Source organism: Sceloporus undulatus, chromosome 6 (assembly GCF_019175285.1).
Source record: "Sceloporus undulatus isolate JIND9_A2432 ecotype Alabama chromosome 6, SceUnd_v1.1, whole genome shotgun sequence".
In the NCBI taxonomy this organism is placed as follows: Eukaryota; Metazoa; Chordata; class Lepidosauria; order Squamata; family Phrynosomatidae; genus Sceloporus; species Sceloporus undulatus.
In genome coordinates, this window is record NC_056527.1 from 68,971,923 (window position 1) to 68,999,231 (window position 27,309).

Genomic DNA, 27,309 nt, shown 5'->3' on the forward strand with positions numbered 1-27,309 from the left:
ATACATTAAATATCTATTTGTTGCATAATCCACTTTTCTCTCATAGTTGTTCTCCCATGTCAGGGATGATGGGAATTGTAGCTCTTCACCTCTGGCTCTAACTCACCACCTTGTTATGCAGCGGAGCTGACCAGCTTTGGTCAGTGGTTAATGCTTTTCTCCAAAGCTGCAGAGTTTCAGAGAATAGCCTGAAGACCCTGACAAACTCTCCAAGCCTTGTCACTCTTCTTCCTGAGAAGTCTCCAAACTTCTCCAGGATCCTGCTGGCTCTTGTATCTTCACTCAAGACACCAGACAACTCAGTAGTCTTATATAAAAGATCTACTTTATTCTACTATATACAAATACTATATGCCCTCTCAATCTCCAATACTCCGAACTATACACTCTACACCAATCTATTCCAAACTACTCCACAAAATACATAGGCAAACATAGCAATTATTATAGCCATTGTTAAACACCACCCACTAGTCAGTTTCCACCCAGTGGGCGTGTACACTCATTTTGATTGGTTCACATAGTTCAACCCATACTTAAGAATTTCATCATTTCACCTTGTACACTTAATGAATCTCAGGTGTTTCAAATTGTACACTCTATAATTCTGTTCTTGACATTCAAGACTTCTAAATTACATTAACTTTTACACCTGTGTGGTTTCTTAATTGCTTTTGCTTAGTCACTGTGACTCTCACATACATGTTTTATTTCTTCTACTGTATATCCCATGTTGCATTTTCCTTGACATCCCATTGTAGGGAAGAAGCACAATTTTAAAAAAATGAATATTGTAAAAAGTTTTTATCTGGTAAAATGTACCTGTCCTAATAGAGTGAGTCTTACTGCTCTATTAAAGGTGGTTCCACAAGTAGTCTCCTGTTACATGGAAGGAGTTTTTCTGTCTTTCTGAAAGGAGACTTCTTTTTAACAGCGGATGTCGGGAAATTAATCTGGGATCTTTTGCATATACTCTACCACTACAGTACTGTACTAGTGAGTTGTGATCTCTCCAATACAAAGAGAACCAACCCTATAATGACCATAGGCCAGTTGCTGAGGTCAAATCCTCAGTATTTTCATGGAGAGCTAGATAATGTCATGAGAATTTAGTAAAGCATAACTGGGTAGTATCAATTTCTGATACTACCCAGAACTTAAATGAAAATAAGGACTCTAGCAAACCAGGCTGCTAAGATACCACAATTGCATTAGTGTAGAAAACACAGACATACCAGTTTGAGGGCAGTCATTTTCGCATAGCTCTTAAAATGTGCCTTGGTACTGCTTTAGTTCCAGACTCTGTCTTCTGCACACTGGCTTTCATAATCCCACTATCCTGACCTATGTCCTTCCCAGCAGGCCTTTTGGTCTTTTTTTCCCCAATTGTGCAATCACAACAACTGATTAAGTTAAAAAAGAAAAGAAATTGGAAAGAAAAAAAAGAAAAATATCCTACTTGGGGATAGCAAGGGGGAGAAAGGAAAGGAGCATAATAATGCCCGCTTATACCATGTGACTACCTGCATATTTGAACTGCAGTGGGAGGAATTTATCACACATGGCTCAATAGTTGAAAAACCACACGACTGGGAAACATTGGTGGTGTGCAGACCGCCAAAAGAGGCTCCTCCTCGGCGCCTCTCTTTGCTGCACAGGGCAACTGTGCAGCAAAGAAGGAGCTGTAAAAAGTGGTTCCTGTTTGTGGTGCTGCAAAGTGCCAGAGACAGCTCCATTACGTCGCAGCTGCACAGCGCCATTTGTACACAGCACAGCTGTGACGTAATCATTGTGCACGCCGTTTGTATGGTGCTGCACAACTGCGGCACGCTGACGATGTGCTAGGGTTGCGGGGCGTGTGCACGCGCCACCCTAAGGCAACCCTAGCATGTCGCTGACGTGCTGCAAAGGGCCCATCTATACAGTGCCATTCATGGATTTTGCTCATCAGTCAAAATAAGTATTCCAGTAATGGATGGAAGACAATACAGCTACAGGACAGTCACACCATTGTATGATAAAGTACAGACACAGACACTACTGACCTGCTGTTATTCCACTTTAGCAGCCTCATGTGATAAAGTCCACAATCAATAAATCTACTTTTGAAATAGCACTTCCTTTGGTATCACAAATATGCCTTGCTGAAAAAGACCTTACATCGAAATGTAGAGAGAATGAAGAAACAAAATGTGTCTTTTTAGGCTCCCTATGGAGCATTTATTCTGAATTATTAGTACCATGATAGTTTCAGTGACCATAATATTTTGCATGTTTATCTTCCAGGTGGTTAAAAAAACATTCATCAGTTAATCATTACCAACTCTCAATGAAACAACAATTAGTGTTTGCTTTTTCATAGATTAGAGCATAATAGAATATTCTTTACTATCTGTTCTTTTTGTCTTTTTGCAGTGGACACAGTCAATTAAAAATAAGTCATACTGTAACATAGAGTCTCTAGTTTACTATCAGTCTCATTCCCCAGGGAAAAGGAATGGTTTAATAATGTGGTTGCATTTCAATTACTGTATTAACCTTCAAGGTGCTTGGAAACTCCAAAAAACTCCAAAAAACATACAAAGTATTAAATCTAGCCTAAACTTGTTACATTTTCAAATGGGTTACCAAATTCACACATAAATACATGTGTACAGACAATGTGTGCTTAGTCATGATCCAGTTTGGTGACAGGTGATGTTACCTGCTATTTATTTTGTAGAAGTGGTTGTATACAAGATTACTGAAGTGGTTATACAATTGCTTGCATATCTTGTGGAACTGAAATAGCAGGAACTTTCACTCAGCTAACTTTACACTGAATTCAAACCACTCTGTTTAGAATGTTTCTAAGCTTTTTAAAAGAATTTTCAAACTTCAGCAGGTTGGTTTTATGCAGTTTTTACCTCCTTTTTTGTTACATTATTACTATGTTTCATTGCATTTACGGTGTTTGTACGGAAACTGATAAATTTTAACTGAAGGGACAGACACAAATTAGCTAGACATTTACAACATTAGACTGTATAAGAAACACAGAATTGTTCTATAATTTCTTTATATCACAGCGCTGTGTAAAACATAAATGTACTTTTCTTCAGCATTTTAATTTGTTACATATGCTTTTATTGAGATTTTGACCTTTTATCAGAAACGGTCAAACACAAAGACACAACTAAAATTTAGCATTTCCAAAGCTTACTGGTTCTAGTTGGAAAGTAATGCATTTTCTTAAACTTTCTCCAACCCATAGGATGTAATGTTTAACGTTGACTGATTTGTGTACTGTATTTGCACTATAATTAATTTTTGACCTGTATTTGTTTGATCTGCCACTACATGTATGTAATTGTATCAAAACCAATAGGGACAACTCAGAGTATACTGTTTAAACAAAAAGTCTTTAATGTTTTCCTATGATATTTTATATGATATTTAAATATTGAGAGTAGGTCCTCTTTGTGTAGAAAGTACAATATTAAAGCACCTATGCTTATATGATCTGGACTTTTAGGCTTGTATAAGCCAAATTCCTACAACCGCTCTGCATAGAATGACTTGCCCAAGTGGTTCAATTCCAGCTGGTATTGCAGATGCTCAGTGCTTAAGAGATGACGTAAGGCTGCTCGCCGAACCTGCCAGATATGGAAATGTCATTAGCAGCTCATCTCTTGTATTTCCACAACCCATTATCCCACCATTCTGTTGTCCTGGCATTGCACATCCCAGTATTCATGCCTCTAAAATATGTATGCTGAAAACTACTTCTGTCTGGGGAAGAGAGATTAGCTGCACTTGCTTTTGGTACCCCTCCCTGCAGTGGGTGGGATCCCTTTGAAAGCACAGAATATGGGGATAGGGGAAGCAAGGAAAAAGAGACCAGCTAGTATATCTCTGACTCTAAACTATGAACCACACTAAATGTTAGATTATACCATCATTTCACAAACACTTCTGTGAGGGGAATTTCTAATACAACTTGCGTTCTTTTCCTGTGGTGGCAGACTTCCATGTACAAACTGCAACCAGAATTAAGCCATTTTTATGGCCATTACAAATGCAAAGCACACAACCTTTAAAAAAAAGCAGTGCTCACACTGCCACATGTGAACTTCAGTGTTGTTATATTCAATCCAACATTAATTATAGTGAAAGGGTACAAGCATACATGGCTGTGATACTGGAGTTAGATGGGTGTGACTGGGAAGAATTATTTTGTTCCCATGGAAAGTAGAGGGGTACCTCATAAAAAAAGTTGACCTCATGTTTTGATAGGATTTTTATCCATTACACCTGCATAAAAGAGGAAGGGAGGTTGCTGTCAGGTTCAGACTTTACCATTATCAGTTGTTTATTAGCATAGTGTAGTTCTTCTTTCATTTCTGCCTGTTGCCTCTTCCTGGCCTTTTCAAAACACCTGTCCTCTTGTGCTAACAGTTGCAGGCTCATGGCGTAGCTACGCTCCCAGCTGCAGAAACAGTAGTGTGATGGGACAAAGGGTCAGTAGTTAGGAGTGACTGTTAAAAGTAACCGGTTACTTACAATAAGTTCATTTCCCCAATAACTGAGGCATGTCTAATTAACAATTTGTAAGCCACTCTGATAGCCTTTTGGCTGAAGAGCAGGGTATAAATAAATAAATATTATAACTACACTGCCATATGGTTGAAATTTAAAGAATATCATTCTTCTAGTGCCATCATGGGTGGATGCCTACAGTCCAATTCTCCCTTCTGCCTACAGTTATATTTATTTCCTTATGTGACACCTATTAACAACTATTGTCTCTTATCTATTTTTAATATAAGCCCCTTTCACACAACATAATTATAGCACTTTGATATCACATTAATAGTCATGGGTCCAACCTATGAAATCTTAGGATTTGTAGTTTCATGAGGTACTTAGAGTTTGGTGCCAGAGAGCTCTAGTACTTCACCAAAATACAAATTCCAAAATTCTGTAGCATGAAAAACATGGCAATTAAAGTGATATCAGACTGCTATAACTGCAGTCTGAAAGGGGCCTTAGTTTAGTCGTGATTACTTTAAATACAGTGACCACCATTGTTATGATCCGGCCACCCCAATTCAAATTCCTGACTTTGGGACTTGTTTTACAATGTAACTGTAATTGTTTAGTTATATCATCACAAAATGGTGGAGAAATAATATTACATGATTCAAGTGTTTGCTTACAATGTGTCACATGTTGCTGCTTCCTTGTGCACTGTTGTATGTGTTGAAATAATTATGAGGTGGGTGGGAAGAGAGTATGCTTTGTAACAAAGGTCCAAAACACACTGCAGAAAAAAATCCAGTTTGAGACTGCTTTAACTACCCTGAGTCAGTGCTAGGGAATTCTGGGAATTGTGGTTTTGTGAGACATAGAGAGCTCTGGTACCACAATAAACTAGAATTTCCAGGATTCCCTAGCACTGAGCCAGGGAAATTTAAATCAAGAATGGGGATGCTTGAGGACCAGTAGCAGAACACATTAGAGAAAAAACAGATGTGCAACAACGTTTTATTGTCTTGAAGCTACAATCAGGACAGAATACTGAGAAATTTCTAATTGGGAAGAGGGGCAGGCAAAGCTGCATTTTATCACCCTGTCCATTTAACTTGTATGCTAAACATATCCTATGTAAAGCAGGATTACATTTGGAGGCATGAAAACTAGAGAAAGGAACAAAAACAATTTAAGATATGCAGATGACACCATGCTACTAGCAGAAAATAGCAAAGAGTGGGAATGATTACTGAAGAAAGTTAAGGAAGAAAGTGCAAAGGCTGGTTTATATAGAACATTAAGAAAACAAAAATAATGACCACAGATGATTTTCATAACCTTAACGTAAAAGATTAAGACATTGAAAGAGTTGAAGCTTTCCCATACTTAGCCTCACTCATTAATCAGAACGGAGAATGCAGTCAAGAAATCACAAGAGAGTTAGGACTTGGAAGGCACCTATGAAGGAACTAGACAAGATCTTCAAATGTAAAGATATATAATATTAAATTTAGGGTTGTCTACTTCCAGTTTTTAAGTATGGTTATGAAAAGTGGACAGTGAAGAATGCTTATAAGAAGAAAATCAAGTCATTTGAAATGTGCTGGAGAAGAGTTCTACTTACCATGGACTACTAAAAATAGAAATAAATAGGTATTAGAGCAAATCAAGGCTGAACTCTCCCTAGAAACCAAGATGATTAAAATGAGATTGTTGTGCTTTGGTCATATCCTGAGAAAACATACCTTACTAGAAAAGACAATGTTTGGTAAGGTAGAAGGTAATAGGAAAAAGGAAGTCTACATTACAGATGGATACAATTAATCAGCGAAGTCACGGCCCTGAATCTGCAAGAACTGAGCATGGCTGTTGATGGCAGGGTGACTTGGAGGTTTCACATTCATAGGGTCGCTATGTTGAAGTTGACTTGGTTGTTAACAGCAGTGATTGCCCAAGATCACTTGGTAAATTCCATGACTAAACATCTCTCAGAAGAGAATAGTGAGGCTTTGGTATCTGCTGGAATTCATTCCAGGACTTGTCATGGATACCAAAATCTATGGATGCTCAAGTCCTGTTATATACAATTGGGCAATAAAAATATATATGGCAAAATCAAGGTTTGCTTTTTAGATTTTTTAAAAATATATATTTTTTCAGCTATGGGTGGTTGGATCAGTTGATGCAGGGCCTGTGGATATGGAGGGCAGACTGCAAATATTAAGAGAGAGAGAGAGAGTGAGTGAGTGAGTGCAAGGTTGAAACATAATGTTAGAAATAAATTTAATTATTGATGTGTTAAATTTGCACAATTAGATTGTAAATTAATGATAGTATTCACAAATGTAATAATTTACATAATACTGTATGCAGTGTCCAAATTTGATGGTCTACAATATGGCAAACCTTTCCTACTATGGCAGTGATGGCATCTCAGTGAAGAATTCTGTATCTACTCCATATTTTTTCAACCAGGGTCCAAAACACACTGCAGAAATAATCCAGTTTGAGACCACTTTAACTGCCCTGGCTCAGTGCTAGGAAATCCTGGGAATTGTAGTTTATTGTGCTAGCAGAGCTCTCTGACAGAGAAGGTTAAATGTCTCACAAAACTACAATTCCCAGAATTCCCTAGCATTGAGCCAGGACAGTTTAAAGCAGTCTCTAACTGGATTATTTTAGCCGCGTGTTTTTGAATTTAGGTCCAGATTCTTCTCTCAGTATTCTAGCATTTCAGATTTTTATCTTAAACTCCTTTAGAAATTTTTTAAGGTTTTTTTATGTTAGCTATACTCAGTCTGAGGTGAAATAAATACATTAAGTGCTATTAAAATAATTACATTACCTGGAAAAAATTTAGCACGTCAAAAGAATTGTAAGCTCTGAAATATTTCTTTTCTTTCTTTCTCTTGGAGCTTTTATATACTCCTCTGTGTCCTCAAGAAATGAGGAATGCAATTGATGTGTTGCATGTGGGAGGGCATTTCTATATACTGTATACACACAAATATAGCATGATGACGTGGGGCATAACTGAACAATGTGTAATAAGCAGCAGTTGCAATCAAAACCTGCTGATAGTGGTTGGCAATTCATTGTAGATGAATAGCTCTTATCTTCATGCCACAGTCATGTTCTGATGTGGTTTTCAAAACCAACACAGAAGCTAACTTAAATCAGACCACAACACTAGAAGGTTTTGCTATTTATCATCAATTTACGATTTTTCTCCTATCTCCCTTTTCAGCTGGGTGTCAGAACCTTTCTGCTTTGGAGCCAATCTGCTATATTGTTTCTGTACTGAAAAGGGGCCTTTAGTCACTGAAGTACACAGTTTGAAAAAAGGATTTTGAAATCCATTTACCTTTTGATCATTTTAGTAAAATCATGAATTTTCTCTAACATCTGAAATGGAATAAAAGATAGTTAGTGAAAAAAGAAATGGTCAGGCTTGTACCTTGGTACCAGAGGAAAAAACAGAGGAATTTTCTCACATGATAGAAAGCATCCCTAATTCCCTACAGCTAGCTATTTTGTATACTGTTCTGTAGGTATTTGTAATTGCAAGGTACAATATCACCATTTAGTCACAGCATCTAGTTGTGATCAGATTTGGGACCTTATTGCATTAAAATGGGGCTAGGTCACTTTAACTGCTGTGGCTGCCTCCTGCTGCATTCTGGGGCTTGTAGTTTAGGAATGGGCATTTAGAATATTCAACCGGAGAACTCTTAAGCCTCACTGAACTACAAACCCCAAAATGCAACAGGAGGCAGTCAGAGCAGTTAAAGCAATATAGCCCTGTTTTAAGAGTGTAATGCAATAAGGTCCTTGTCCAGTCACATGCACAGCATCACATAGTTCTGTTCATTCTATAAGTTTACAAGAGGTCAGTACATGTACATAGCACATGGTATATAGCAAATAATTATCTGTAGTCATGAAGAGTTGCCAAAGCAGTTGATCAAGCAAAATGTGCTTCTGCTGTGAAGTGTTTTGATCAATCATCTATAGAAATTCCAGGTACATTAAAATAGTTTGAGTCGTTTATTAACTTTCATTGAGGTAAAATGCAGACTTTTTGGAGTGGCTACTTTCCAGCTGAAGTGAAATTCAAGATGCATTTGGAGAGTCTTATAAGTGTAAGGGTTTTTCTGCATGGACCAATAGCAAATACATTTCAATACCACTTTTCAGTGAACTAGCATTCCCTAAGCAGTTTACAATGTGTAAACCAATTGCCCCCATTTTACTGATCTACAAATGGATGGAAGGTTGAGTTGACCTTGGAACCCTGCTTGGAATCAAACTCACAGCCTTGTAGCTGCAGTACTGGCATTTAACCACTGCACCACCAGGGCCCCAAATGAAATCAAAGTCTTCACCTTGTTTTTACTGTGAACAGTGTTCCCAAAGGTCATCATGACCTCTCAAGAGCATCTTAGCTCCAGATATAAAATATGGAATATGGGAGCTCCAAAAACACTGCTAGGTATGCAGGGTGTGCTAACAATATGTGTGGACTATGCTCCATAGCAATGTTGGGGTGGGGGGAAGTCTTGATGGGTGTGACTGGTTGGATTTGGGAAGCCTGATCAACATTTTTTTTCTACTTCAGTGTCTGTCCATCCATGACAACACAGTGAGGGGTTAGATCAGGCTAGCCCTTCCCTCTTTATCCCCCCTCAGTCCAAGTATCATGTTTGTTTTACTGTTTGTACTCTTCTCCTCCCCATTCACCTCCCCACCTGATCAGCACTGGGTCACCTTTGTTTTGACTTGAGTGACCGGAGTACACACATACCATCCTCCCACCCACCCCTCCGCCATGATTTGCTCGTGAAGACTCCTTTGTGTGTGTGTACATTTAGGGGAAAGGGGAATTGGATGGAGAGGCATCCAGTTGGAGTACATGGTGGTTGCTAAATTGATAGGCAAACCATAAGGGCTTTTGGCTCCTAGATAGATGCATGCTGAAAAAGGGAAAAAACAGCTAGTTCGCCGGGGGGATGAGTGCAGCTAGTTGTGCCAGTGTCGTTTTGAAGTATTTTTTGTGTGAGAACATAATGGGGCCATTGTGGGGTCCCTGTGGACCAGAAAAATACAAGATGAGGCCAATTTTTTCCATTAGTGTAGAAGTGCCTGAAATAAGTCTCACTTGAATTGTAGACAACAAGACAAGTAGTCAGTATATTGCCTTATTTTATTTTATACTTTTGTGGAATGGATATCAAAGCTGGATGTAAACTCGGAAAACAATGAAACAAATAGTTAGTGATACAGATATTTTCTATTGTCTACTATTTTATACTTTCTGATGCTTGTATTTTAAAATTTAAAATTAATAAAGACTATATATACACACACACACATATAAAGAAATAAGTCTCACTGAACACAATGGATTAGATATATTTATATTAGATATATTTAGAATTGCAGTGTCCTTTCAGTTTCATATCTGTGAGAAGTTTGAACAAAGTAACTTTAATATGATTTATAATCAGACTTGTAGAAATTCATTTTAAATTAAAGTATTGATATGAAATCTTTCTCAGGGGTGTTCCATATATGTCTAGGAGGTGCTCTTTATTTAATCAGTGCAGTTTCTAGCCCAATATTTCCCAGAGGCTTGGAGCAAGGTTAGGTAATGGCAGTTAAAAACAAATGAAAAAAAATGTGTAGTAAAAACAAAATGTCCAATGAACTTTAAACCATTCTGTGTTTGATTAAGCCCATCTGCGGAATACCAAACCAAAGAGGAAGGTTTCTAGTCTATGAAGCAGATGAACTTAGTTAAACGTGTTAAGCTGTGAAACTGATTCCCATAGGTGGTCAGCAAGTTACCCTGACCTTAATGTGTTTCAAGAAAATGGATTCCCCTGTTTGTCCCCTTTATAGTGCCTGTGAGCCTCAAACTCAGGCTACTGCCTTCTGCTTGCTCCACTCACTCCCAGGGTGGTTCTCACCACAGCCCCAAGTCCTACCTCTTCTTCTTTCAATAACTGCTCACGTGTGGTGGTTTGGTTTGGCTGTCCTGTCTTTGCTTTGGTGGATGCCATTGTGCTTGGGCAGCTGACAAACTTAGGAAGACAATAGTTGTATCCTCCTGCTCCCTTTCTTACTGGCCTCCCTGGCCTGGTGCAGTTTGTTTCTGTGGTTGCCAAGGGAGCACACTGGGCATTCAGAACTAGCAGACTAGATCCTGATTGGTTGTCTGGCACTGGTTGCTTAGGCCAGGAAAAGGAGAAGCAGGCCTGGATCTGGTATCCATGAGTTCAGCCTCATAGACAGAGGCAAACTGCACAGATGATTTCTGATGATGATTTGGGCTGTATCCGCATTGCAGAAATAATCCAGTTTGATACTACAGTCGGCCCTTCTTATACACAGATTTTTTTATACACGGATTCAAGCATCCACAGTTTGAAAATGTTTTAAAAAAGTATAAATTTCAAATATCAAACCTTGATTTTCCATTTTTTATAAAGGACACCATTTTGCTATGTCATTATATTTAATGGGACTTGAGCATCCACGATTTTGTTATCCATGGGGGATCTTGAAACCAAACCCTAGCGTATAACAAGGGTCCACTATACAGTACTTTAACTGCCATGGCTCTGTGTTATGGAATTCTGTGAACTGTAATTTGTTGTGGAACCAGAGCTCTGGTGCCCCAACAGACTGCAATTCCCAGAATTCCGTAGCACTGAGCCATGGCAATTAAAGTGGTGTCAAACTGGATTATGTCTGCAGTGTAGATGCAGCATTGGTGGAGTAAGGTTCTTCTGCTTTCCCTTTCTTCCTGACTACCTGCTATTGTATTCCAAAGCATGAATTCTCAAAAAGCTGCAGAAATATAGCCACTTTTAACTCTGATTATATTTTAATTACAGTATTTTTTTTTCTTCCTGGATTTTCCTAATAAACATATCTATAGTTCTTGAATAATCCCTCATCTGGCTTCTTGTAAATTGAGAAGAAAATAGCAGAGACATTTACTACTTTTATTATTATTTCTTTCTGGGGTGATTTTTACTTAAAAGCAGAATGCCTCATAGTGAGATGGCAGAGCAAATCAATTCTGCACTTTGGGGTAAAATTCAGAGGTCAGTTAATATTTTCGACAAATCCAGATATCCAGCTATCAGATTTTCTTCTTTCTGACAGTAGCAGCCACTTCACAAAATTGCCACCTGCACTTGTTATTTTAGCTGACCAGATATTGATTATAACCGATCAATTTATATGATCAACCAGTCTTATAGATTTTTAAAAAAAAAATCAGTAAAACCTGTTAAATTCATGTCACCTCGTCTAACATAGCATAGAATCAATCTAGTTAATTATAATGCTTTGGCCAAACAAATTCATTCAAAGTGGACTATGGAGAAGATAAGATTTTCTAGCAATCTAGGTTGCATATAGAGTATCCACACATAAATGAGCAGGCATTGAGGTTGGACTGGATGGCTTTTGTGGTCTCTTCCAGCTCTATGTCCTTTATTGTAATTGTCTATATTAGAGCTGAGCACCTTTGGATGGTTGAAAAAGGCCTTAGGATGTGTGTGGTGGCCACACTTTGCCTGCTGCTTGTATGGAACAGGTATGTCAACACAGCCAACCTCTGCAGACTTGCTTCAGCAAGGCATTTGTTTGTTCTGGTGTTCATTTGTTCTCTCAAGTGTTAGCCTTGCATCATAAATTTATAACCTGGGTGGCCTTGATTCAAGTTTCCACTCGTACATTAATTTATGTGGCAGTCATTTATTTGGTAGCTCTCTGTTTCCAAAATGGGAATAATAATCCCTTCTTCATACTCAAAGATAGAGCAGACTAAAAAGAGCCTGGAGACTTATCTGCAAATTTGGAATCATGTAAAAATGGCAGGTAATAGCAGCACTCTTTTCTCCATCCATTAAAAATATTATAAGAGACCATATTTTATAGTGAGGGTTTGAAGTGCAAATGAAGTTTCCAAAGCCTTTCAGTCTCTTCGTAAAAGCTACTTATATGAAATACAGCAAGCTTAAGATATAGTGCCATTTTCAGCTGAAATGAAAAAGGTTTCTATTGTTGATATTTTTGTAAAGCGTTATTGTATTATATGTATGCAACCCTCGTGGTATTCCCAGAATCCCGTTTACAGTTTAGCAGATAAAGAGTTGTAGAAAAATGATCTTTGACCGTTTTAGTTAATGTGCTTAGATACAGGAAGATTCTTGGATATATATTTTTTAAAAAATAGCTATAAGTACTTATTTGAGGGGAAAAGGGTCAAACAGGAATCCTTTCACTGGTATTTGGACTATCTCCTAAATAATAGTTTCTAACATATGTTAAAATAATGATTTTACAGATAAAGGAAAGGTAGAGAAATAAATATGAAATACAATGGGCTGAAAATATAATACCATTTTAGGCTGAAATGAAAAAGGTTTCTATTTTTTATATATTTGTAAAGCATGAACAAACAAATGCCTTGCTGAAGCAAGTCTGCAGAGGTTGGCTGTGTTGACATACCTGTTCTGTACAAGCAGCAGGCAAAGTGTGGCCACCACACACATCCTAAGGCCTTTTTCAACCATCCAAAGGTGCTCAGCTCTAATGTAGACAATTGCAATAAAGGACATAGAACTATAGAGCTGGAAGAGACCACAAAGGCCATCCAGTCCAACCTCCTGTCATGCAGGAATACACAATCAAAGTACTCTCAAGAGGTGGCCATCCAGTCTCTGTTTAGAACCCTCAAAAAAGGAGACTCCACTGCACTCTGTGGGAGTGTGTTCCACTGTCAAATAGCTCTTACTGTCAGGATTTCCCCCCCTAATGTTGAGGTGGAATCACTTTTCCTGTAGCTTGTATCCATTGCTCTAGATCCTATTCTTTGGAGCTGCAGCAAACAATCTCGCTCCATCCTCAATATGACACCCCTTCAAATATTTAAACAGGGCTATCATATCATCTCTTAACCTTATCCCATGCAGAGTGAAATGACAGATTCAACCAAATGGAAATGGAGTCCAGTCCCACTCCCTGACCTGAGAGGGTAGGCCTTCAGAAATCCTGATCCCTGGCTCTTCTAAAGCTCAACTTGGATATATATTAGGACAGAAGCAAACCTGATCTTTTCCTGGAGCAGACTTCACCTTCTAGGTCACTGTTAATTTTAAGGAGCACCTTCTTTCATATGTTCCTTAGGACATACTCCGCTGAAGATCTGAAGCCTTGCTGTGGCTACATACTGATGAATGAAATACAACTGGCAACCAGTAGGAACAGGGCATTTTGGGCACTGGCACCTACTCTGAGACTGTAACACTTTTATTATTCTAGGATGCAATGCTATTCATATCTACCTGGGAAAAAGCTGCATTGAAAACAATGAGACTAGTTTGTGAGTAAACATGCATGGACATACACAGAAACCTGGCTGTTCCAAAAGGCTTTTAATTGTCCTTATTATTTCCATTATGTTTACCTCCATGACTAACATTTTACTTAAGGTTATGTGATTTGCTTGCAGTTCTATGCTGCATTGCTTATTCGCAAGATTCCATGAATACCTGAGGTCAGCTTCGCTGCCAGTTGGAACTGGTGCCTTCAAATTGCAGTCAAAGTTGTAATAGATGCCATCAAGCTGGCACACAGCAATCCAATGGCGGTGCCTCAGTGGAAGAGACAGGAAGCCGAGGCACACGTTGGAGGGGACATTGATGATGAACCCTGGAACTCCTTCTAGGGACAGCTGCTCTAGAGACCTGCGCTTGTCTGCTAGAGAGCCCTTCTTTCCAAGCCATATTGAAATGAATTGGGCCTGTCTGTTCCAATGTGGCATGCATAGGAAAACGTCCTGGTGGGATGCACTAAAAGTCCTGTCTTCACTTTGTATAAATCAGCCAATGCCCTTCCAGTCTGTCTGTTTTAGCAAGTGAAGCTAATTCTTTGTTTGTTTCTTCTGGAGTGCACTGAACCAAAATGTTTTAGTTGTTGCAAGACTGTTAAAAATATGAGGTCATGCAACATGGTATTCTATTTCTATTTTATTTCATAAAATCAAAACAGATTGTTCCACTACATAAATGAAGTTTCATCATTAATGAACATTGCTATTGTCCTGTAGCTACAGGAAGATTCAACATGATAGACGTACATATGACTGATAAAATTGTGATTAGTGAAAAGTATATAGTTATATTTGCTACTGTTTGAGCCAAAAACTATTTTTGCAGTTTTTAGCAAATGCACTAAATGCTATTGTTGTTGTTAATTGCTCTCTTGTTAACTTTAAGCTATGGCAACCCTATGAATGACAAATCTCCAAGTGTCTCTTTTATCAGTGGCCTTGCTTAAGTCTTCCAAACTCAGGGCCAACGGTTTCTTGGTTGAATCTATCCACCAATAATAATAATAATAATAATAATAATAATAATAATAATAATAATAATTTGTTTTATTTATATACCGCTATTCCAAAGATCATAGCGGTGAGCAGCAATTAAGCTAATTAGCAAGTAAGCTAACTTGCCCCCAACAGTCTGGGTACTCATTTTAGCGACCTCGGAAGGATGGAAGCCTGAGTCGAGCTTGGGCCCTTTTGCTGGTCTTGAACTCGCAACCTTGTGGTTTTGAGTGAATGGCTGAAGTACAGGCATTTAACCACTGCGCCACCAGGGTCTTCCTCTCTTTTTTACAGCCTTCCACATTACCAGCCATTATTGTATTTTCTAATGAGTCCTGTCTTCTCACAGTATGTTCAAAAAATGACTGTCTCAGTTCAGTCATCTTGGCATCTATGGAGAGTTCTGGCTTGATATGTTGCAGTACTCATTCAGTTTGACTAGTATGTTATAATTCTTCTCTTTACCTTTGGAGGCAGCCCCTATTTTATTTTTCTGGACATTATTGATGTTAAATGCATTATTTTGACAAGGGAATGTAGAAACATGTTTTGAGGACTACAGATTAAATTATTTGGTTGTATCACCTATTGAATATAACATTCCCCCCTTTCCCCCCCCCCCCCCCCGTTTGCATACAGGTTTCCTCCATCAGTCCTTCCAAGGCTGCATGCAACTTATTCATGTGGACGATCAACTGGTGGATTTGCATGCAGTAGAACAAGGAAAGCTGGGAAGTTTTGCCAACATCAGCATTGATATGTGTGCCATTATTGATCGGTAAGCATTAGGCAAGGAACGGTGAGTGGAAAAGCATGCAAAGAACACTGCATGATGAACAGGCCCAATAAATGGAAAATGCCAAGATCATTTCTCTGTATATCATCCTTGATTCACTTTTGCTTGTCATTTATACCACAACATCTATTTAGCAACAATTCTCAAATGGTATGTATGAATGAGAACTCACCACTGACTGAGATGGGATCCTTGTAAATGGGTTTCTGGGCTGCTAGCAGTGAGTGAAATACAAGAGTCTGGAGAAGGAGTGGTGGTGCTATGCAATAAATAGATTTGATGATTTGATGAGTCAAGTGGTTAACTCAGCAAAAGGCAGGTGGGCATATGACCTATTAGTGTGCAACTGTGTTTAGGAGTCATATTGTAAGATACTGAAGGTACTTATGATACTGACATCATAAGATACTGAAGGAGTGACACTCCCCCCCCTCCATATTTCAGCTCCTTCAAAGGCTGTTTCACATGTTATCAGATTCTGGCATGGAAGGTACTTGTAGTCACTGATGACCTCTTAAGAACAATACAGAGGATACCTTCTTCTTTACCAACCCCTTAAAGAATAATTAATGAACTGGTGCAAATATTTTCTTATATGGGGTGTGTGTTTAGCTGAGGCTTCATTGGGGAAGTAAAGAATATTTGTATATTTTAAAAATGAAAAGGGGAAAGCCAACAAGGAGAAACCTCACCAAAGCTTCAGCCCCCAACAAGAACCCCTGCCCCTGACTCACAACAATGACATATTGCCTAGCCAGGTGGGGTGCCTCTGCCTCCCCCTGCCCCATAAAATTGCTGTCCCAGTCTCTGTCACTGCACCTATTATCTCTAGCACTGAAGACACCAGTCTCTTAAAAACAGGGAAATACTAAAAGTATTTTTAGATTGCAGCTGACATAGGGGAAAACCAGATGGTGGGTAAGGAGCAGCTTGCCACTGCCTCTTTGATATCTCGGTTGGAGTCACAGCGTTGTGATAAAATCACGTATGCTGCAGTAGCCCATTTCTCTGAAACAACACACATAAGCTATTCTTAAAACTTAGTGCTTTTTTTCAAAATGAATAGATGGAGCAGTTAATGTCAGCATACAAAATTAAAATACAGATGATCAACTTTGAAAAGGACTGCACCCTCTATCACTTGTTCAATATACATCTTCAGCATCAGAAGCAATTTCCTTCCCCAAGTGGATTTGGTGTAACTTGAGATTTAGTATGTTGTGAAATAGTCTATTGGAACACTGTTATAATATAAAAGATCCCTGAGACAACCAAGCTCCTGTGAGAGCTTTAAGAGTACTCATATTTTCTTATAATAAAAACATTTCACCTTCTTGCTTAGCATAAATAATGACAAAGTACTGTATTTTCTGGCGTATAAAACTACTTTTAAACCCAGAAAAATCTTCTCAAAAGTCAGGGGTCGTCTTATACACCGGGTGTTGTCTTATAGGGCAGGTGCTGATCTTCTGAGCTGGACTGGAGGATCTGCAGTTGCCACATATGGTAGGGGGAGCTCAAAAATGGTGGCGGCCGCATCCCCGCCGTATGTGGCGACTCTATGGAAGCAGAAAGGGGGGCAAGTATGGTAGAAGAAAATCCACTCACCAGGATTTGTGGAAAGAAGTGACTTAACATGGTCCTGATGATGAGGTGAGGGGGCGCCTCACCAGGAAGGTGTAAGTGAAGGGTAGAGCAAGCTGCAGACATCCAGGATGCATGGGGTATGAAATAAAGAGCCCTGGTGGCGCAGTGGTTAAATACCTGTACTGCAGCCATTCACTCAAAACCACAAGGTTGCGAGTTCAAGACCAGCAAAAGGGCCCAAGCTCGACTCAGGCTTGCATCCTTCTGAGGTCACTAAAATGAGTACCCAGACTGTTGGGGGCAAATTAGCTTACTTGCTGTTCACCGCTATGATCTTTGGAATAGCGGTATATAAATAAAACAAATTATTATTATTTATTATTATTAAGAGCTGTGTTTGCGTTACCACTCTGATAGTCTTGGAGACAGGGAGGGCTGGGCAGGCAGGGAGAGCAAATCAATCCAAGCAGGCTTTGTATACAACAGCTTTTCCTGCTAAGTACCTGCATGTCATAAGCATTTGAATTAAAAGTACCATATTTAAATCAAATCTGATGTTTTTTTAATTTTTATTTGGTGTGCGTTAGAAGAGGGATAGTCTTATACGGCGAGTATATCTCAAACTCTATATTTTAACTGGGAAAGTGGGGGGTCGTCTTATACGCTCAGTCGTCTTATACGCTGGAAAATAGGGTACCAAAGCAGAATAAACATGAATGTTACTCTGCTCTGCAGTGTATATCTCTGACATTTCTATTTGTGAACAATCTTGCTGATGAGTTACATGACTGTCATGTATGGAATGCTCCCTCTATGCACATAGAATCATTGCCATGAAAAGCTGCAGTTGTGGACATCAGTTCAGATTCAACTGATGGCAGAACTATATATTATGCCTAATATAATACCCCTGCCTTTGCTGACCTATCCCCAAGTTTCAACTCTTCTTCATCTCCTGTAACAATTACAATATTTACCTTTATCATGATGTCATCCAGTTGGTGCATTACCCTTTCAGTATTACTGGCTGTATCTAGTGGAAAGAGGACCGTGATGATGTCACAGCATGAGTCCAAAAGGGAATCAGTTATGAGACACTTCTGAGTAGATGTTTTGGGAGATAACTTAAAGAGATGAGCTCAATATCATCAATATCATTAGTGCAATAGCTATACATTGTGAGAGGACATGGGATAGGAATGGTGGTTTTACCAGTAAAAGCCATGGAACAGAGAGAACATAGGCATACATGAATCTGTTACATTTGATTCTGCTTAGTTTATCATTTTTCCCACATTAAATTAATTGTGTCCTGTTTCTGCCTGAATTCTGCCCTGTTTGGCTTCCACATTTTTTTTTTATTTATTTATTTTTTTTTGGTAATTGAACAAGTTTTTGTATGTACCATTTCTTATCCTGTGCATACAGTTTTGTATCAAATTTCCCAAAGATTCACAATTTTAGTGATTTCCCATGTCATCATGCATTTTTGAGTTCTTTCCCAATCAGATCGTTTTTTCTCAACTTTATATACATATCATGCATTTTTCTCTAATGCACTTTTTAAAAATTTAAAACTGCACCACAACACTTTGAAAAGTGAGATTATTACAATATAATTATAGTCTGGTTAGTGTGCTTGATTAAGAAGTATGGATTTGTCATTTTCAACGAAGTGCCCCTCCCCCACATCTTTTGCTCTGTGAGATTTGCTTATTTAAATTAGATGACCTGTTTACCATTGAAACAGAATTGAAGGCATTATATCCATTTTTTTCCTTGCTGAATGAATAATTATTGCTTGTCTTAGGGCCTAATTGGTTCCAGACAAGCATATCAGGGAGTACATGCCAGGTAAGCTTGGAGCTGCTGAACCAAATGGGTGGAGCCACATTCCAGAATGGGTCATGAGTTGTTGTAATGCACCCTCAATTTGCTTCTCACCCAGACACCCAAACACTGTCACAAACATTCACATGCAGATATGTACCCCTACACACAAGCCCAGCATATGAATTAGCTAATGACTGGAAGAGCAAATTAAACTGAACCACAGTGGAACTTGGAACAGTAGGTCCTTAGAGAATAGCTGAGTCTCAAGTTGGCTTCCGTTCCATTGCTCTTTCCAAGTGTAGAAGAGGAGAACCGAAAATGGTGGGATCACTTTCTGAAACAGCGCCCCTTATTCAGTAACCGCCCATCTCTCTTCCTTTTTGAGGAAGGCTGGCCAGGCTGTCAACTTGTGGGCCAGACTTAACGTGTTTTAGCAAATGGAGGTTTATGTGTCTTTACATTTATAATACTCAAATGATCAAATTTTATAAGATTAATAAATTACACTCTTGCTCATAAACCTCTATTTGTTAAGACATATTCTAGGCTGCATCAATAGACATATAGTGTCTAGATCACGGGAAGTTATAGTGCAACTCTATTCTGCTTTGGTCAGGGCTCACCTGGAATACTGTGTCTTGTTTTTGGCACCATAATTCCAAGAGGATGTTGACAAGTTGGAGCATGTCCAGAGGAGGTTGACCAGAATGGGGAAAGGTCTGAAAACCATGCCTTATGAGGAGAGACTTAAGTGACCTGGGTATGTTTAGCCTGGAGAAATTAAATGAAATTTTATTACGGTCAATGACCAGCATAAAAAATATAAAAGAGTACAATATTATACAATGCCCAATAGAAAAACAAAACAAAACAATGCAAATGGTACGGTACAAATACAATAGGAATACAGCTTGGAGACTATAAATTCAGTGAAATCCCTTCAAATACAAATACTAGATGAAATCAATAGAGTAAATTTAAAAATTAAGACACCATTTTTCATCTACAAGCTATTGCAGCAATGCAAAAACTTGCCACCTTGGTTGTAATCCCTGGCCTGGAGAAGAGAATGTTAAGAAGTGATATGATGGTCCTGTTTAAGTATATTTAAGTGTCATACTGAGGATGGAGCAAACTTATTTTCTACTGCTCCAGAGAAAAAGGAACAATGAATGCAAGCTATAGGAAAAGAGATTACACCTCAACATCAGAAGGAACCTTCTGGCAGTAAGGGTTGTTCGACAGTGGAACACACACTCTTGGAAATTAGTAGAGTGTCATTTTTGGGAGGTCTTTAAACAGGCTGGGTGGCCATCTGATGGGGGTGCTTTGATTGTGAGCATGGCAGGGGATTAGACTGGATGACCCTTGAGGTTTCTTCCAGCTCTATGATTCTATGACTGGGGAGGTAGAGGGGTCTCCTCCATTTGCCCCCAACTGCAGGTGACCCCCTTTCATAGGCTCTGCTATCCTCTTCTCTCTGATTTATATTGTGCCTGATGTCCCATCTCTCTTCCGCTATCTGCCAAAAAAAAAAAAAAAAGGACAAGCCCAGCTTGGCAATTCCTTATCCCCCAACCCCAGCCTCCACTAGATGCAACAATGAATATGTTGGGCAATCAACTTGAAATAAGTATCACACCCCTCTGGGGGAGAGGTACCCCATCATCCCTGCATAAATGAGCCAATTCAGCTTTGGGTGAGAAATTGTAGAGCCACTCCCCCGAAACAATGTTCTGCCATATGTCCCTGTTGCTCACATGAACAGCCTGGCCAGCAATGGCCAGCAGACATGTCCTCAGGCCTATATAGGCCTGCCAAATCTCATACCAAATCTCGACATAGGATCTTCAACTGCCACAAGATGTGAAGAGAGATTTTGCTCAAATCTCTCTGAAGGTCTTGCAATTGTTGGGTTTGATGTGAGACTTCACTCTAAACACTCCGAGCAGCTGGTCAGAGTTTACAGAGGACCTGGTGCTGACCCTTATGGAGGCCCAGGGCAAATTGTTCCCCTCCAGGAGGCATCACAGTAAGGTCCGAGACAGACAGGCGGAGAAATGCTGCCCATGTGTGCTGTGCAGCATTACCGCAGCAACCAAACGGCGCAGTACTGCTGCTCAGTAAAACAGGAGCTGCCTAGAGCGGCTCCTTTTTTGCACCATCATAAGGGCTACAACGCAGCCCTATGACAGCGCTTCCTCCAGAAGATGTGTGGGCGCTCAGATGCCCACACGTCATAGACACGCCCCCCATGTGGGCGGTGCCATACAATTATGGCACCACCTGCACATAGTAGAGCTCGGGAGTATGTGGTTGGTGCATTTATTTTATTTATTTATTTTATTTATGGTATTTATACCCCACCCTTCAGCCCTAAAGGCTATCAGAGCAGCTTACAATTATTATTTTTAATTAGACAGTTCCCTGCCCTCAGGCTTACAGTCTGCATGCTCCCGAGCCCTACTAGCACCGCCAGGATGTTGCTTCCTGTGTGTGTGTACAAGGCCTAGGTTTTCTTTGAGAGCAGCAGTACTTGCATGAATATTTGTTTTGAAAATGTTGCTGTTGTTTTTACAAACCCATAATCCCTGTACTTTCAAAAAGAAAATTAGAAAAAAAAAAGTTTGAAAAGACAAGGCTTATCTGTAAATGCTGCCATGGATTTCTTAGTACTTAGGAATGGGGAGCACATGACTATGATAAAGCTGCTCTGAGAAAATTATCACTGGATTTCATGGAGGAAAAATTCCAGAAGAAATATATAGGTTCTTTCTTGGGCAAAACTGTGAGGAATGTTGAGGGAAGCAAGTGAACCTTGATAAAGCTAACATTTCTAAGCAAGGGCCTGCACATGTTTATCTGGGCTGACTTGTATGCATGAGCATAAGGGTGGCATTGTATGCCATTTTACAAATTTATGGTTGCATTTGAAAGGAAACAAAATACCTTTAGGCATGTCCTTTCTCCTCCACCACTCATAATCACAACTAGAGAAGATCCATTGAATCAGTGGGATTAATCTACATATTGTCTCACCATTCAACAAAAGATTCAGTGGGTCTACTCTAGTTGGAGGTAACTCATAGGATTGCAGTCATTGTATATGTACTCATATAACAGTGAGCACCTGAAGTTACATAGGGGGTGAGGGGAGCATCCAGAACAGTAAATCAAAGGCCTTTCTGATTCTTCAGAAATAATACTGCATTATTTTTGCTAGATGATCTGTAAAATCTGCAAGTGTAGTTACTTATCATTGAAGTCACATAGTTTCCAGAATGATCAACATGCTGTCCAGTTCAAGTGCCTGTATATAATAATATCTTATAATTGACAAACTGAGTTTGTTGTCATAGTTCAGATGATATGGTTGTACATTAGAAATGTCAAAACAGTACATTGCACAAGTATTCACAACAAATATTTCCCAGAAACCTGGTAAAACAAAAATTTCCCAGAAACCTGGCTAACTCTGCTTGACTTTCCTATAATATAATATAATAATAATTAAATTGTTTATTTATATACTGCTTTTCCTATAGATCAAAGCGGTGTTCAGCAGATAAAATGGATACAATAAAAGATGAAATTGCACATTAAAACCAAATTAACAAACATTAATACAATTTAAAATCCAGTATCGTTATCTAAAAGCATACAATTCAAAAATATTAAAATCAGGGGTATATACATAGTAGTCAATAGGGGAAAACTTTTATTACAAGGAGTTGGCAGGGTAAGCTTGTAGGAAGAGGTAGGTTTTTAATGCCTTTTTAAAAGCTTCCACTGTTCCACTGAGGCGGATCTCTTCTGGAAGACCATTCCAGAGAGAAGGCGCTACTGCTGTAAAAGCCCTTTGATGGGTAGTCACCAATCTCACCTTGGGATGATTGAGTAATAATTTTCCTGTTGTTCTGAGTGTGCGGGGTGGATTATGCAGGGAGAGGCGTTCCCTCAAGTAACTCGGGCCCAAGCCATTTAGGGCTTTAAAGGTAATAACCAATACTTTGTACTGGGACCAGAAACGAATTGGCAGCCAGTGAAGAGATTTTAATACGGGTGTTATGTTGTCAGATCTAGCTGTCCCCATGATCAATCTGGCTGCAGCGTTTTGAATCAATTGAAGCTTCTGAACCTGATACAAAGGTAGTCCCATGTAGAGCGCATTTCAGAAATCCAAATGAGAGGTTTCCAGTGCATGTACTACACTTTCTAGGTCCTTACGATCCAGACAGGGACGTAGTTGGCGTATCAGCCGAAGCTGGTACCAAGCACTCCTGGCCATTGCATCCACTTGAGATGATAACTGCAGAGATGGATCCAGGAGTACTCCCAAACTACGAACTGTGTCCTTTAGGGGAAGTTTAACCCCATCCAGGATCAGATGACAAATTTCCCTGTCTAGGTTCGGAGCACCTATCATGAGTACCTCTGTTTTCTCTGGATTCAGTCTGAGTTTGTTTTTCCTCATCCAGCCCATTACTGCCCCCAGACAGGCGTCCAGAGGAGAGATGCCGTCCTTAGCTACTGTATCAGTCAGAGACATGGAGAGATAGATCTGGGTGTCATCAGCGTACTGATAACACCACGCTCCATGGCTCCGGATGATCTCTCCCAGCGGCTTCATGTAAATGTTAAATAGCATGGGGGACAGAATGGCGCCCTGGGGGACACCCGATGTGAGCTCTCTTTTATGAGAGCAGCTGTCCCCCAGCCTCACCATCTGGAACCTTCCAAAGAGATAGGACCTATAGTGAGTGTATATGATATATATATATATATATATATATAATTGGTATAGATCCTAAAAATGATTTGGCACCTCCTAACTGATATGGCATTATTGAATATGTTTAACATATATCAATTTTAGTGAAAGTCTGGCATGGGGTTAAAGATATGTGAAACAGCAGAGGTGTGAAAATGAAATTAAACATAATAGAGACAACCTTTTCTATAGCTATTTGTCAGTAGTTTGCGTGTGTGTGGAATATATTATTTCCTCCTTATCACCTGGAGGTGTTGGTTTGTCCAGTAACTGCTTTATTAAATGTACACAGCACCCATATTTCAAGGTACACCAGGTTCCTTTTCCCTCTGAGAGTTGACTGCTTGCCTGCAGATACTGTGCAATGCAGCATGTGAAGGAGTCTGGCATTTGACTGACAAAAACTGCTAGAATTGCATTTCCAGTGCTGTCTGATTACTAGTCAGAAAAGCAAGCCAGTAAAACAAGTGAAATGTCTTTCCCAAGAGACTGAGCTGCAAACCAGACATCCCTATCTTGTTTCAGCTGTATTTGCACTTACATTAGGAAAGATATTCTTTTAGAAACAGTTCCCCATTTCCAGTATTTAGATGATACAATAATACTGGCATTCTATGAAGGGTAGTTGTACATGAAAATTAGGATAACAAGCATGTATTGCTTTGAACATTAAAAATGTTATATAAAGATTATGTGCTATGAAAAAAATTACATTGCATATTGCCTTGGAAAATATATGCTCTTGAAGATACTGAGTCATTGGAACCCTTAAGGTGATGTACTGGGTGCATAGCTAAAGGACCAATTCCTCCCTGTTTTTTTCAGATGAGGAACTGTCATTGCTTTGGTTTTGGGAAACAAGCAGATGCAAAACACACATGTAGTCAAGCTGAGAAGCAAGTAGGCAGCCAAGGTCTTCAGCAAGAGCAGCTTAATTTGTTCCAAAGTACAGATTAGTTGGTAGAATTTCGCATCAGATTTGGCCAAATTGAAATTGGATGATTCCTAAAACATTCTGTATCTTTGGAAATTGAAGCAGAGTTCCTTTCTTGGTGATGAGAACTTCCCTGAAACATTGTGGTGAAACAGATGGCCCAAAAGGACTGTGCAGAACTGTGAGAGGCCCATTTGCATCAGGGCCACAACAGCTGCATGTGCCTGGCCCCGATTTGGGCTGCCTCCATGGTCCCCAACTGGCCTGCCGTAAAGGAGCAGATTTTTCCATTCCTTTTCAGGCTGGTTTTGGACTGGCCCTTTGGAAATGAGCCACACATGGGGCAGCTTCTGGTCATATTTGGGACATGCGTCATGTGCACGCCCCACTCCAATGCGGCCCAGTGGCAGCCCTTTTGGGCCATCTGCTTGATGATGTTGTGAGCAATTTGGACCTCTAATGAACTGTATAAATAAATACTACTTTGCTCTCACTTTCCCATATAGAAAAATACTAGTGTGAGATGAGAAGTGAAGGAGTTAATGAGGCCTATACATTCTTCCCACCCTGGAGAAACTCAAAAACAGAGTAGCAATTTTTTAAAAAAGATATTATTTTTTCAAATTACATAGAACATAGTTTTTTGTGGGTTTTTTTGGGCTATGTGGCCATGTTCTATAAGAGTTTATTCCTGACGTTTTGCCAGCATCTGTGGCTGGCATCTATGTGGCCATGTTCTATACGAGTTTATTCCTGATGTTTTGCCAGCATCTGTGGCTGGCATCTTCTTTGAAGATGCCAGCCACAGATGCTGATAAAACATCAGGAATAAATTCTTATAGAACATGGCCACATAGCCCGAAAACCCACAAAAAACTATGGATGCCAGCAATGAAAGCCTTCGACTTCACATTACATATAACACTTTGACAATATCTTTCATGCATAATGTTGGTGGATGTTTCAGTTCCATTATATTTGACCAGGAGGAGTTGAAGAGCTTTGCTCAGGTATGACATCAGTACTGGCTTTTAGTTTCCTTTTTAATATTTATCATAATACATTTTCAAAAAACATAAATTTCCTAGTGGTATGCTGTTTAACAGTTGGTATTTCTAGAAATGAAGGACATGATATATATGCAACCGTATCATATTCAAATACAGTAGCTTTTTTGAGATATGTTGCAGTTAACTGTTTCCCTTTTGAGAAGAAGATTATAACACAGGATCTTACCATCTGCCAATCGCCAAGGAAACATTAGGAAGCGCAAGTGTATGAACGCCAGGCGCACTTCCCCAGCATGATGGAATTGTCAGCTCCCTCAAGAATCCTGGAATCATTCAGAGAGAATGACTTTCCTATTAATGCAAAGTTTCCATTAATAGGAAAGTCACTCAGGGACAAAATATAGACTTACACCAATGGCAGAAAACCTGGATGAAACAAATGAAATATACTTTAAGTTCCAACTATAAAGAAAACTGTTACAAAATGTATCTCTGTTCGTATCATACACCCACCAAATTAGCAAAAATGTTTAAAAATGTTAATAATATATGTTGGAAATGTGGGAGGAAAATTGGTACCCTTTTTCATATGTGAAATAGCATTAAAATATTGGAATGAAATTCATAAATTAATCCAAATTATTTTACAGGAAAGGATAGAAAAGGATCCAAAAATGTATTCATTAAATATAATTTTAGATGAAAAATTATAACAGAAATATGGGGAAATGATGTTTTATATGGTCATGACTGGAAGAATCAGAACTTTCCAGAACTATGAATATTTTGGTCACTCTTCCCTGTACTTTTTTCAAGCTTGTCAGTATCCTTCTTGAACTGTGGTACTCCAAGCTGAGTACAGAATTTTAAGTGAAGTAGAAAGTAGAATATAATGGCATGACTTGATCTGGACCCAATACCCGTTTTAATGCAGCCTAGAATTATACTGGCTTTTTTTGGATACCACTTGACACTTAGTAGACTACAGGTAGCCTGGATCTTTTTTACACTGCCAGGTGTCACCCATCCTATATTTGTGTATGTCATTTTTGCTGCCCAGATGTAGTACCCTACATTTATCTTAGTTGAAATTCATTTTGCTAGTTTTGTCCGAGCACTCCAATCTGTCCATGTCATTTTGAATTCTGATCCCATTTTCTTCAGTATTAATATACGTCTTACCAATTTGATAAGCAGGTCTTATATTTCATCATCTTAGGCCCATTACAGACAGGCCTAAAAGTGCTCCGCGCGTGCTAGGGTTACAAAGGGGCGTCCAGTTCTGGGCACCACAACTGAGAAACTGGAGTGTCCAAAGGAGGGCGACTAAAATGGTGAAGGGTCTGGAAACCATGCCCTGTGAGTTAGGGAGCTGGGGATGTTTAGCCTGGAGAAGAGAAGGTTAAGAGGTGATATGATAGCCCTGTTTAAATATTTGAAGGGATGCCATATTAAGGAGAA

General features: G+C 39.2%; 2 protein-coding genes across 2 annotated transcripts in view; one reads left to right on the forward strand and one right to left on the reverse strand.

The window, feature by feature from the left end:
* Window positions 1-27,309, forward strand: part of CNTNAP2 (contactin associated protein 2) — a 1,400,287-nt gene that overhangs the window by 801,252 nt on the left and 571,726 nt on the right. Inside the window, exon 10 of the mRNA XM_042471198.1 lies at window positions 15,557-15,695. Within this exon, the coding sequence (XP_042327132.1) occupies window positions 15,557-15,695 (139 nt within the window). The remainder of the gene's footprint in view (window positions 1-15,556; window positions 15,696-27,309) is intronic.
* C6H1orf189 (chromosome 6 C1orf189 homolog) lies at window positions 1,823-10,662 on the reverse strand. The gene is made up of 4 exons (XM_042471214.1): window positions 10,500-10,662; window positions 7,877-7,917; window positions 4,339-4,468; window positions 1,823-3,635 (listed from the first exon to the last, which is right to left on the reverse strand). The coding sequence occupies exons 1-4, from the start codon at window positions 10,572-10,574 to the stop codon at window positions 3,534-3,536; spliced, it is 348 nt and encodes a 115-aa protein (XP_042327148.1). The 5' UTR covers window positions 10,575-10,662; the 3' UTR covers window positions 1,823-3,533.

Bases quoted from the DNA above. Each gene is read 5' to 3' on its own strand.
- C6H1orf189 (XM_042471214.1), bottom strand. From the start codon at position 10,574: ATGGCATCCACCAAAGCAAAGACAGGACAGCCAAACCAAACCACCACA. The intron at 7,918-10,499 runs GTAGGACTTGGG...ATTCCATTTCAG, and splicing joins AGTTATTGAAAGAAGAAGAG to ATGTTAGAGAAAATTCATGA. The intron at 4,469-7,876 runs GTAAATGGATTT...CTGTTTCTGCAG, and splicing joins TTTACTAAAATGATCAAAAG to CTGGGAGCGTAGCTACGCCA.